General features: G+C 41.5%; 1 protein-coding gene across 2 annotated transcripts in view; it reads left to right on the top strand.

Annotated features, from left to right (window-relative positions):
- The window catches only part of LOC117873606 (protein Daple-like), a 43,047-nt gene that overhangs the window by 14,564 nt on the left and 14,760 nt on the right, over window positions 1–13,723 (top strand). For both annotated transcript variants that reach the window (XM_034763179.1, XM_034763178.1), the window contains 3 exons: window positions 2,044–2,122; window positions 8,978–9,092; window positions 10,315–10,499. In XM_034763179.1, the coding sequence (XP_034619070.1) occupies window positions 2,044–2,122; window positions 8,978–9,092; window positions 10,315–10,499 (379 nt within the window). The remainder of the gene's footprint in view (window positions 1–2,043; window positions 2,123–8,977; window positions 9,093–10,314; window positions 10,500–13,723) is intronic.

Raw genomic sequence — 13,723 nt, 5'->3', positions numbered from 1 at the left:
CTGAATGGGCAGTGGAGTGGGGGATTTGCTTTTTAAGTTTAGCACTTCACCAAAAATCAGTTTTTAAAAATTGATTATTGTAATCCTTGAGGTAAAACATTTGGGATAACTATGAAGGTGGATGAATTATGAAGAATAACATCCTGTCATTGTCCCCTTAAACACTCTCAATTTCTGAGGCCAGCGCTACACTACAGACCTACAATCAGTATAATGAAGTCAGTCTGGGGTGTGAAAAATCCATACCCCTGGGTGACATAGTTGTATCAACCTAAATCCCATGTAGACAGCACAATGTCGATGGGAGACCTTCTCCCGATCAACATAGCTACCGCCTCTCCGGGAGGTGGATTAACTATGCGGATGGAAGCGTTGTCACTTAAGCAGTACAGCTGCGCCGATGTAGCATTTTAAGTGCAGACCCGCCTTCAATGTCATTTCAGATACAGCCCTATATCAGAGTCATTTTTAGGCCCCGATCCTGCCAAACCTTAAGTAAAGCTGTGTGTGTACTTAATCAATTGACTTAAATGTATGTACAGTTATGTATGTCCTTAATGGTTAATAGAAGCAGGTCAGTAAATTAGATATCTGTTTAATACTTTCCTCAGTTGTGTGATGATATTGTCTGGCCTAACTTACCATCGTGAATTTATTTGAAAAGGTACATATAATGCTAAAGTAAGAAATACATGAGGTAATACTGTGCAATTTCATGACTAGCTTTGTCAAAGTCTGTTTTCAAAGTTGCTTAAGATGGTGGGGGAAAAAAAAAACTTAGGATCAGAGAATTTACTAGTGTTAGTAATTCACAGTTTTATCACAAGTCTGTTGCAATATTTGGTTTTCTTTTTTATATTTTTTGTTAAAGCCCCAGTTCCCGGAATAATTATCTGAGAGTCTCAGATGGGTTTTGTTTGTTTGCTTGTTTGTTTTAAAGTAAGTTTCTAGCGCTCATGGTTGTGGAGGAAAGCTGGAAATGTGTCTCCTAAAGGCTCAGTAAAAAGTTTGGCTAAAAAAAAATAAAAAATAAAAAATAAAAAAATCACAAGATTTAAAAAAAATATTCTCAATTCTGGGGAGCCTGACTCATTTTGAATGCTTCGGGTTGGCAATACTGTAGATGGCACAGGAGTGGACCCAAACACTAAAATGGCAGAAGATGTTACACACACAAAAGGAAAAGAAGTTTGCAAGTACAGCTTTAAAACACAATCTGCAGTTTTTATATTTTTATGTTCAAGAATTTGTCAGAGTAGCTAATGCAAATCTCAGATGTATAAAATGTTCGGATAAACATATTCTCAAACAGGAGTTCCAGTAACCATGCAAAATAATGCTTTCAAGTCACTATAATCCAGCACTAGTCAAACAAGCAACCACCTGTGACCAAGATCACTATGACTACTAATTTATATGAACAACCTGTTTCTGCATTAGCTTGTCCTCCATGACTCCCTCCCTCCACCCCCATTTGTTTATTCACTTGTTGCAGTATTGCCAACCCCAAACAGTTTAAAAAAAAAAAGTCATTTTTTTTAGGCCATAGGATTGGGTTCTTTTTATTTGCCTTCTGTTCTGAGCCTTCAGGGTGATCCAGGGTTTATTTTCAAGCTTTGTCTGCAATTGTGAGAGCTAGATTTTTTTTCCCCCCTAAATGAGAGAGTCTCATGAAATCTAGCAGCTGCAGCTTTAAGAAAAAAAAAAAAAAAAAGAAAAGAAAACCACCACACCACCAGCTATAACGGAGACCTGCAATAAAACTCCTGGGAGTTGGCCACACTTTTGTTGCATATTATCTAAAATCTAGCTTGTGAGTTCCCAGGGGCAGGCACTATCTGTGTGTGTGTTTGTGTAGTGCTAGGCCAGTGGCTGGCACACTAGAATTACAATACATATTCTGAATGTAGTAATGCAACAAATGAGAAGGTCACTACTAATATCTCCCAGTTACCAAATGAATGTTGGAAATATAAAAACCTGTACTACTGTCTGGTTTTCTGCCCATCTGAGCAAATTGTTTCTTAACCATTCATTGTAAACAAGAGAGCAAGCTAAAAAGGCTACCAGTATTCAACCAAAAATCAGCACTCAAGCGGAAAAAGTGTTGCAGAAGATGAAGGTATTTTTCTAATGTTGTCTAGATTTCTTTAACTCCCACTCAGAGTAAATCCCTTTTTTAAATACAACCCGAATGCAGCATGCTAATCTGCTTCTTCATTCCTGCTGGCCTCTTCCTCTCTCAAGCTCTCCCCCCCCCCTTCCTTTTAAATGTACATTCCCTAGCTAGCTCCCTCCCACCCACACACCAGTTTGACCAGTCAGTAGAGTCACCTCAAGTCACACATCTTACATCTCTCCAGATTAACAGGCCTTACTTTGGAACTGTTACTAGTTATTGCTCCTACAGTTCTGGTTACAAAGGTTCTAGTCTATAAAGAATTTGAAAATAAAGATACTGACCAGTGTGCACATGCTGAATATCCTCTCCCTTAGACCAAACACTAGGAAAATTCACTCCCTCCTCACCTCTGAAGTGCAAAGGGGAAAAATTTAGGGACTGTCCATAAATTATGTACGACATTTTTTGGTGATTTTTCAAGACCAATCCACCCCTGGGAATACTTTGTAACACTGAAACAAACATGCAGAATTAAGGGCTCACTTTCCTCCTAATACGTTACGTAATTCATGGACGGCACCTTATAGAAACTCACTCCATTCAGGAACCTTGTTACAGCATGGTTCCATTTTACAGTGCAAATGGCTCCCTAACTATGTTTCGACAATGGCTCTGATTTGTGCAATGCTTTGACATGATTCAGGAATGGAGCGGAGAGGTCTTGTTTATATTACAAAATGGAAGCGTGTTGTTACCAGTCAGGGGACAATCTTGTATATTGGCTCCGCTTCGGAAGTCTGTAGTATTCAAGATGCAGTATAGGACATCCACACAGAACAGAAAAGGGGGTGGAATCAGGAGCCAGGTAATGATGAGTATGGCCTGCATGTGTTACTCATGCGAGAGCTGTATTAACTACAGCTAAAAACCTAGCATCACCTAGCACCTAAACAGCTGTAACTTGGGTACATCTGTCCCCATACCTTCATCTGTGGCATTTAAATAGGGGCAGGCATTTCCTGAGCACCTAAGGAGTGGCTTTCGTCCTTGTCTTTATATGCAGACATATAAAGGACCAGTACAGGATTCAGGAACTTGCTGAAAAATACCTATGCCCAGATCCTCTGTTATTGTGGTACCTGAGCTAGGATTGCCAGGCATCTGGTTTTCGACCAGAACGCCCCGGGGGGGGAGGAGGCGCGGTGGCACTAAAGCAAGGTTCCCTGCCTCCGCGTGGCTCCCAGAAGCAGCTGCCAGGTCCCTGCGGTCCCTAGGTGCATGGCGATTTGAAGACCTCTAACTTGGCTAAATAATTTTTAACTTCTTTCCCTATTTTAGCATCTGATCCTTCCCCATGCAGGTTGACCTAACTTGCATCAGCATACAGTCGCCACAGTAATTACATTGTTTGTGTGTGTCTACACTTTGCTCTTTGTCAGTGCTGCGTGTCCTCACCAGGAGCACTTGTACTGATTGTACGGTCAGCATGGACTTTGTGGGATGGCTTCTGAAAGCCAGTAACAGTCGATGTAAGCAACAGTATGTCTACACCAGGGGTCGGCAACCTTTCAGAAGTGGTGTGCCAAGTCTTCATTTATTCACTCTAATTTAAGGTTTCATGTGCCAGTAATACATTTTAACATTTTTAGAAGGTTTCTTTCTATAAGTCTATGATATATAACTAAACTATTGTTGTATGTAAAGTAAATAAGGTTTTAAAATGTTTAAGAAGCTTCATTTAAAATTAAATTAAAATGCAGAGCCCCCCAGACCAGTGGCCAGGACCTGGGCAGTGTGAGTGCCACTGAAAAATCAGCTCACGTGCCGCCTTTGGCACGCATGCCATAGGTTACCTACCCCTGGTCTACACTGACACTACGTTGACCTAACTAACATTGACTCTATGCCGCACATGGAGGTGGAGTTATTAAGTCAGTGGAGTGGGGCAGTTATGCTGGCGGGAGCAAAATTTTAGCCTAGACACTTTCCTAGTTAGGTCTACGTAACCTGCCTTGCATTGACCTAACGCTGTAGTGTAGACCAGGCCTAACAGTTCCTTTGGTTGCTGCCTCCTTCTAAGTACCTATATCTCCTCAGTTAAGCCCCAGAGCTTTTCACACACTGGGGAAGACAGGCTTCAGCCACCTAACTTGTGTGCAGGGCCCAATCCAGTAGGAATGTTCAGAGGCTGTTTACTAGACCAGGTCTCATTCAAAATGGCCACCTGAGGAAGAGATGGGGGCACTGCCTACCTTGTCACTTGCAGCCTAGTGGTTAGAACACTTGAACGAGGTCTCCCACATTCCAGGCAATTCCCACCTCTTTCCTAGAGGGAGAAGAGGGAGACTCCCATTAAAATCCTTTCTTCCCCCTATGGCAGAGAGGGGAATCAAACGTGGGTCTCCCACATCCCAGGTGAGTATGCTAATCACTGGGCTAAGAGTGATAAAATGGGTGGCAGGACCTACTGCCACCACCACTGCTATTTTCTGTGATGTGAGGCAGATGCTGAACTAATTCCCACAAGAAACTGCTTAGGTGTCTGAGGCACCTAACTCCAGGCAGTGGGTTTCCATTCACGGGTCACTAGCAGAGATAGGCGCCTCCCTGCAGCCGGGACTTAGGGTCACCTGGGGAGGGCAGGGAAGAGGGCATGCAAAAAAGCAGTTTTCCCTAAGCCCCACGTTTGAGGGGGCCCCAAACTGAGTAGCATTGCAACCTGACGTACAGGATTATAGTGCCACTCAAGTTTGGCCCAGCCACTCCCCCCCAACCCCATCATAATGAAGGGGTGGCTGGGCCAAACCTGAGGGGCACTATAACACCTGGAGCAGGAGCTGAGCCCAGCCCTGCAGGACAGGAGCTGCCTCTGCAGGGCAGGCTTGCTCTCAAACCCTTCCACCCCGTTCCAGGGCCTCCCCTCAATGTTTTTGCACACTTGGGGTTTTTTTTTGGGGGGGGGGAAGGGAAGGGTTGGAGACCCTACAAAGCTCTGTGTGGCCCTGGACTTGGGCCACTGTCAGAGAGGGGGCAAGCTTAGCACATATCCCTGTGGCCAGCATCTCCCTTCAATACCAGATTTACAATGGCACCTCTTCCCTCTGAGACCCTGCCTGTTGCTTGGCCCCTGCTTGCTCTTCACCCCATCCCTCCTGTGTGAGTAGCAATCTGTGCCTGGGGGGGGTGGGGCCGAGAAAGAGGCTGACTGGAGGCCTGGCCTCAGAGTGGAGCCTCGGGGAAAGGGCCTTGGGGCAAAGCACAGATGGAACAGGGGTGGCAGGGTCATATAGTCCAGGCACTGGGGCCCACAAAAGATTAATCCAGCCCTGTCCTCCTCTGGCTAGCTTGAGCAGTTTACCGCCCAGTGTGCTAGCTGTCGTTGATCTCATTCAAAGGTCCCTTTCCTCTCCCTGTTCACTGCATGGGGAGCCTAGGTGCCTAACCAGGCTTTGTGGATTACAGTATACTCCTGTGATTTGCTAGGCATCTAAAAGTTAGGCTCCACCACACTCGGCCTTGCAATGCCGAAGTCCTTTTGTGGAGCTGAGCCTTAAGGGACAAAGAACCACACTCTTGTTATCTCATCATTTTGTTAAAATGATACATCATGAGTTCTATTATTAAAAAGTACAGTGCTTCAAAAATCCTTTAAATCTCCTATTTTGAAATGCATCTGTTTCATTTCATGAACATTGACTTTTTTTTGAGGTTGGGGCAGGACATTCAGCAGGAAATACCAGCTGACACAAGTACTCTAAAAACATCGCTGCAGTAGATTTAACTTACCCTACTTAATTTAACTACAACAAAAACTGGAACTGAAACTTGAACTGTCATTATCATGAGCTCTTAGAGCACAGTAGCACTGACATCAGTCCTTTTCCCTAAAAAAAAGTACACTTTAATCCATGCATAAAGTTAAGCATGTGAAGCAAATCAACAGGACTGCATCTGCATAAGTGGAGGCCTTAGTCTGAATTTAGTCACATTGTTGACCTTTGTCTTTATTGATAAACAGGTTTCTTTATAACCTGAACAGGAAAAGGGAGATAGTGATATTTAAGTTTATACTGCATTTTGTAGTACCACTTAGAAGTTGCTGAGTACCCCAATTAGCTTAATGAAACTGATTTTCTCCAATAACGAATACAGTAATAATATTAAGAGAAAAAGCCACTGTTTTTCCCTTGCAAGAGCCTGGCAGCTCATAAATAAAGCATGAGAAAAACAAATGGAGTAAAACTGTGCCAGTCCCCAAAGTACCTTAAGGTTCATTTACTTGTCAGAAGGATTTTCTCAGTGAAGGAATCTGCTTGCTCACGTGAAACAAGATGTGAAGCAATTTACATGTGCATCATTCATTCTTTCCCATGTAATTTTTCCATTGGGCTATAATTTACTATGTCACAAGGCTTGAGAAGGTCAACAGCCGCATAGTGAGTAAGTTCTGATTACATCAGTAACTGTGAACAAGTCTAACAATTCTTGGTTCTTTACTACTACAGAGTAAAAAGACATGGTAGATAATTAAACTCTTAGAATCAAAGATTTGTCACTTAACATAGAGGGGAAGGCCTGGGTGCTGTATGATTCTAAGACCAGATCTACACTACAATCTTATATCAGTATAACTACGTCGCTCAGGAGTGTGAAAAACCCACACCCTGGAGCAACCGGTTATACCAACCTAATCCCCGGTGTAGACAACACTATATTGAGGGGAGAGCTTTTCCTGTCTACATAGCTCCTGCCTCTTGAGGAGGTGGATTTCTACTCTGACAGAAGCAGCTCTCCCATTGACAGAGTAGCGTCTTCACTGAGCACTACAGTGGCACAACTGCACCCGTGCAACTGCGCTACTGCAGCTTTTTAAGCGTAGACCTGCCCTAAGCAACTTGCTACTGCTGTGTGAAGAACTGTTCAACTTGAAGATAACATTAAAGGAACATTTCATGCTTCCAGCTACGTATACAAAATATCATTCAGGTATTTCTGCTTAACCAGCTGTGATACCTTTCTGGTTCCATCCAGAAGAGAGAAAATATTACAAATGCCACATGGATTTTTCCCATTTAGTTTGTTGGCTATTAGTGAGAAATACAATTTTCAATAGAGGCTAATGTTTGCAGAAGCCTGCCACCACCATCCCTCCCCCCCCCCCCCTTCTTCTATATTCCACTTACAATTTGATCCTACAAGGTGCTGGCAACCTATGAGGACTCCAGCTCCCACTGAAGCTAATGAGAGAGAGAAGGATCAGGATTCAGGGCATCGGGCCCTTAAACAAGAGAGTGCAAAAAGATTTTAGTAGTTTAGTATGAGTATTTATAGATGGCTTGTTTTGACCCCCATTTCCTTACAGTGACAAGTGGGAATTTATCTAGGAAACCACGTTCTGGCCTCCGTTACCCCCATGCAATTCCATTGCTTTTCAAGTGCAACTGAGGACAGAACTAAAATGCTTAGGTTAAAGTCTGTGTTGTGTGCCCTGCTGTTCCACACAGTTCAAGCTGTAAACCAGTTACAATATGCATTGGCTCATCAATAGCTTCTCCTTTTGGCTTGTCATTAGGCATTCATCTGTCAAGTACAATATCTGTTTACCACCAAATCCAAAAGGAAGACAAATTACACTTACAGATATACTGTATGAAAACCAAGGAGCAATAACCACGGTCTTCCGTTTTCCCGACCAATAGCAAAGCGGTATTATCTGACAATGCAAGATCAAGTTCCTGGAGAAATTTGAACAAAGCATCCCAGTGACCATCAGTTTCAATCTCCACTCCAGCAAAGAGAGCCAAGCAGACAGCCCCTAATGCCCCTGAATTCTCCCAGTGAAGTCACTGGGACTCCAGGTAGGCATAAGTGTCTGGCTACATAGGTCCTTTGTGGGACTGAGGCCCTAATGACTGCAACTTCAGTTTGCAGAGGTTGTGCACTATGAAAGGCACCAGATACTCTTCAAATTTTAACAATATAATGGACTGGTGCAATGAAATCATCATCACTGGAGGATCTCACTGCTACGGTCTATCCCAGCTTCTGGAAGAAACTTACGGAAGGACTTCCTTATGTGCACTGGTGGATTTTTCTTTATGAAGCATTTTACAGGCAGAAGTGACATCAGTGATTTGACAAGAGATTAGTAGTTATGGACTCATACAGCTACATATATAGCGTATGTATTTCTATAGTTTCCTGAAAGAAAGCTGGCATTTGTACAGACTTGTTTTCATTACAAAACAGGAAGACTGATTGGTATTGTGGCCAGCTGCTGACTGTGTGTGGTTAAGTGATTTAAGTGTCTTGTTAGCTTCAGTTTTGTTGAGTTTGTGGGCAATTAAATGGGACCCTGTTTTTATACTATACAGTATAAACCCAACAGCAGTGAAAACACAAGCTTCCCTCAAACATAACAGGTACCATGATGGACGTGCACAGAATAAGAACTTAATTATAAGGGAAGTACCCAGAGGAATCCTACTTGAAGGCAAGCATTAAGTGAACATTTCCTGGGAAGCAAAAGTATTGCCAAACCTGTAGTGGCCCTGCCAGCTCACAGGTGGCTGGTACACTTTGTATTTGGGAATCCCACTACGGAGTTGTTTGTGGGCGTGGGAGTGAAGAATGGATCCAATGAGACTGGAGTCTTTAATTGTAATTATTTATTTAACACTAACTATTTTCCCCAGCCTATCCTCTTTTTCCTTGCTCTGTTTCTCAGGTTTTTAACCCTTGCCTATTTTTCCTAGTGTAAATATGAAACCCTTTCAGCACCCTTAAGATTAGTACATTTATGTTATCTTCAAACATGAGCATATAATTCTTATTCTTAGTTATTCCTATTTATAGGAATTACAGTCAGAAATAAATACTTCTCAGCTGGAACTTGGAAAGAAAGAGAACAGCACCAAGTTTTTCGATGCAGAAAATCAAGCCATGCATAAACGTCTGCAAACTCTATCAGGTAGTAAAGGATGATTCCCATATGTGGTACTTATCCAATAGCTCGCCCTAGAGAAAAATACATACCTATCCTGAATAAATTATGTATATGAATGAGTGTTAACTAAAATAAAATAGTAAAATAGGATGAAGTGGAAATACCAAGGGGTTATTTTGGAATATTTGAAAATAGTCTGTCATAGAAAAAGCTTACACAGAAACCAAAATTGTGCTAGATGCTGTACAGAAGGAAAAAGGCAAGGCATCTAATCAAAGACATGACAGCTAGTGAGCGTAACAAACAATATTGCCCTGGCAATATCAAGAGAACTATCTGTTGCTGATAACAGGTGCAGCTGAACTGGTGTGGAACATGTTGTAACCACAGATACAGACAATTAACCCATGATTAGCACCATTTTCAGAGACCATAGTTAAAAGCAACAGCTATTTCCATTTCATCATGCTGATTACTTTTATTTAGTAACTGGAGGTTTTAAACTACAGTTAAGCTGTGTTGAGCACCAGCTGAGATCGACCCTTTGCTGACAATGGGTACATGTTTTTAGTGCTGACAAGCCCTTTGGGGAAAAGGGTGAAGGATAAGGAACAGAATTTCATGTTTACTTGGTTTTGGCACATGCATATCTTGCTGGTTCCATATAAATTCTTTGCCAGTCTGATTAAGTTAGCGCTCTTCTTTTAGGTAATATGGAAGAGGTTTTTTAGGAGGGATTTGAAGAAGAAGAGTGGTAGTTTGAGAGTTCATTCCATGCATAAGAGAAATAATTCATTACAATTGATTACAGTCTTAAAATAAAAAGTAATGGTGTTGGTAGTTAAATTATTATTTAACAGTGGTTCTCAAACTTTTGTACACATAGCAAGTCTCTAAGTGCAATCCCCCTTATAAATTAAAAACACTTTTTAATATATTTAACACCATTATAAATGCTGGAGGCAAGGCAGGGTTTAGGATGGGGGCTGACAGCTCGCGACCCCCCATGTAATAACCTCATGACCCCCCTAAGGGGTCCTGATCCCCAGTTTGAGAACCCCTGGTCTGTAGTATGTCAAAGTAAAACAGGCTGATTCTAGATCAAAAGGTTAGGGAATCTTCTGGTTTTTAACCTCTAGTCACTTGAGCATCCTACTAAGCAGTTTCAGAACTCAGTGTGAAGACTGAAAGGATACGGATTTTAGTTTATGGAACTACCATCTGAAAGACTGGTGATTTCACACAGATGCAAATACTAGAGAAAAGCTGTTATTAATGGAGGATGTTACAAAGCTGAAGAAACTTGCTGAGATTGTCATTCAGGACATTTCACACAAAGAAGCAGAGCTACTAGAAGTTCAGAAAGAGCTACAGAGGGCCATGAATTCCATGAAAGAAAAAGAGCATAAGCGCCATCATTTGGAAAATCAAGTAAGTAATCCTAGCTAAATACCCCTTTTCATGATTAAATTTATACATCAGACTCTGAGATGTTTAGACCTTAGAAATGGGGAATATCTGTTAAATCATACAATCCACTCCTGCAGGATGGTCCCGCCTCCCACCCCACCATCTGGCCTAATTTGAAAGTACTTGTAGGAGGGCAAGCTTTCACCATTCCCTTTAGAAGACATCCACACAGTATAAATAGATCTAATTTCTCACTATGGGAATATTTCCACCAAATATCAAAGTCTTAGTTGACACCTAAAGGTGTCAAGGAACACCCAAAACTTTGACAATCAGGAGTTGAGATTATCATGAGCATCATCTCAGCAGGACTTCAAAGCCTGCTGGACAGTTCTCCAGATAATAGACAGACAATCAGAACTTCAATATTTAAGTCTCTGTACACTAAATCCTGCTGAGCTGGTCAACAGTTTTGCATAATCAAGGATATGCAGACTGGGTCTGTCAGCTCCCTCGATTATCCACCTAGTCTTTATGGCCATGATTCAGCAAAGCCCTTAAACCACACACTTAATTTTAAGCATGCATATAAGGGATTTGAATCAGTGTCCATATGCTGAAGTCAAACTTCACAGGGCAGGTCTGCTTTTGGTTAATCAGGAGTCAGGTCAGAGAGACTGGATTTTATTCAAGAGTTCTAAAAATTAGGGTGAAGAATCTGGAATGAAATAAGGTCTCCTTTATCTAGCAGGTATTTAGTAATCTTTGGATGCGAAGAGCAACCTATGAGAGCAGTGACTGTGTACTAGTACACAAACAAAGAAAAAGAAAACAAAATAAAGGAAAGTTTGGCCACAGAGACGTGATAGCTAAAGAGTCACATTAGAAATGGATTAGTCACTTAAATAATCAAGATAATCTAGACTAAATTAGGGGTAATTCATATGGGAGTTTTAAATGATTGTTAGGTTTAAGTGTTAAATCACATTAATACAAGTGAGACAGCTCACAGCTTTTATGCTGCCTATTTGCGGACTGCTGCAGTGGTTCATGTTGTGGAAGATTTGTAAAAAAAAGGTTTTTTTAAATGTTTAGATTTTGAAGCATACTTTTGCATCAGATTCCACAGCTGTAGAAAATGAGTCGCTACCTATACTCCCAGACTATACAGATCTGCCAATATAAAAGTCACAACATGGACTAACAATCCAGAATACTTATTGACAATTCCCTGAAAGACATCTCTCTCAACCCTTTGAAATTGGTTCAGTTTATTTAAAAAACAGTAACACTATTCATCCTTCAAGTGAAGTCATGGGAAACTAATAGCCACATACACTACACCAACACTCAAATTCACAGATTTCCAAGTCAGAGTCTAGTCTGACTCTTGCATAATACAGGCCATAGAATTTCACCAAGGGTTTTCTATATAACTTTTGGTTCAGCTAGCCCAGGGGTAGGTAACCTATGGCACACGTGCCAAAAGCGGCACGCGAGCTGATTTTCAGTGGCACTCACACTGTCCGGGTCCTGGCCACCGGTCCCAGGGGCTCTGCATTTTAATTTAATTTTAAATGAAGCTTCTTAAACATTTTAAAAACCTTATGTACTTTACATACAACAATAATTTAGTTATATATTATAGACTTATAGAAAGAGACCTTCTAAAAACGTTAAAATGAATTACTGGCACACAAAACCTTAAATTAGAGTGAATAAATGAAGACTTGGCACATCACTTCTGAAAGGTTGCCAACCCCTGAGCTAGCCCGTACCTTTTATAGAAAGCTATCCAACCTTGATTTCTATCTTCATGTGATGAGGAAACCACGACATCCCTCGGTAAGTTGTTCCATTGGCTAATTACCCTCACTGTAAAAGATTGTGCCTTGTTTCTAGTCTGAATTTGAGCTTCAGCTTCCAGCCATTGGATCTTGTTGTGTCTTTGTCTGCCAATTTAAACAGGCCCCTACTCTCTTCCTGCTGAATTGCAGGTCTGTCACTGACAGTCCAGAACACAAAATCCAGTGACTTGCTGTCACTTAGCTAGACTTCAATGAATTGCTAAATGGGGAAAGTGGTCTGTTAGCTGCTGCCAGCCACCAACCCTGAGGGATAGAGATGCCTGGGGGGAACAGGGGAAGAACAGGAAAAAACAATTAACAAAAGCCTTTGCAAAAGGGATTATTCCAATTCTTATTGAAAAGATTTTTTTTTTTTACATTTTTGAATTGCAAACATTTGTATCCTGCCACACTTTTTTAAACTCAGGATAATATTTAATCTATATTCAAGTGTGGGAGGAAACTAAACTATTATTTCTGGCTTCTCACTAGCAGAGACAACACACCCCACACATACAGATGGCTCTAGTTTTTGCTTGAATACTATTCTTATACAGGGGAAGCGTGGGTCTGGGAACATACAATCCTTTGTCGGCCACAATCCCAACAACCAGATACAAACAGGAAAGGAAAGATTAAAAATGAGATTTCACCAAATTCAGTTTTGTTGTAAATACCTGCAGCCTTACTGAAGTCCATAGATATCTACCAATATAAAGCTTATGCCAGAGAGTTAAAATTGACCCTGTCTGTCTAGAGAGCACGGCAATCTGTCAGTGCTTCTTCTCAATTTCACCATTAGGAGATACAAAGAAGTTGGTGATTGTAAAACAGCACTCAATTTAAATACACGTTTGAGAGAACACTGGATAATATGTTGCTTCTGAACACCATGTGCAATACAGACACACTCCTTTAGGTAAACAGGTTTATCAAAATCGTTGAATGAGCTTGCACCTGCAGAGGAGGCATAGCTGAGGCTATTTCATATACCATCTTGATGCAGGATGTTATCCATTTGGAGATTGTCTGTGAAGAGATTGCTTGACCCTTCATAGGGTCCACATATGACACAAACAAACCAGGCAAAGCACAAAACGGTTTAGTCCTATCCAGATAAAAGGCTAGCCATTGCCTGACATTTAAGGTATGGAGATGCTGCTTCTCCGGAGATGAATATAGCTTAGGAAAAAACAGGTAAATATACCTCCTGGTTCAAATGAAACAGATAATGGGATTTGGGTACCCAACTCCCTTAGGCCTCTGAAAATCTCCACTGGAGGCTTCTGTAGAACAGGAGGAAGAGGAAAAATGGGAACACCTAAACTGTTCTCTATCCCAATACTAAGATAAGGAGGCGATATCATGGTTCTCCAAGATGCTCAGATTTTACAACTA

This window comes from Trachemys scripta, chromosome 2, assembly GCF_013100865.1.
Source record: "Trachemys scripta elegans isolate TJP31775 chromosome 2, CAS_Tse_1.0, whole genome shotgun sequence".
Taxonomy (NCBI): domain Eukaryota; kingdom Metazoa; phylum Chordata; order Testudines; family Emydidae; genus Trachemys; species Trachemys scripta.
This window is presented reverse-complemented; position numbering and strand designations above follow the sequence as displayed.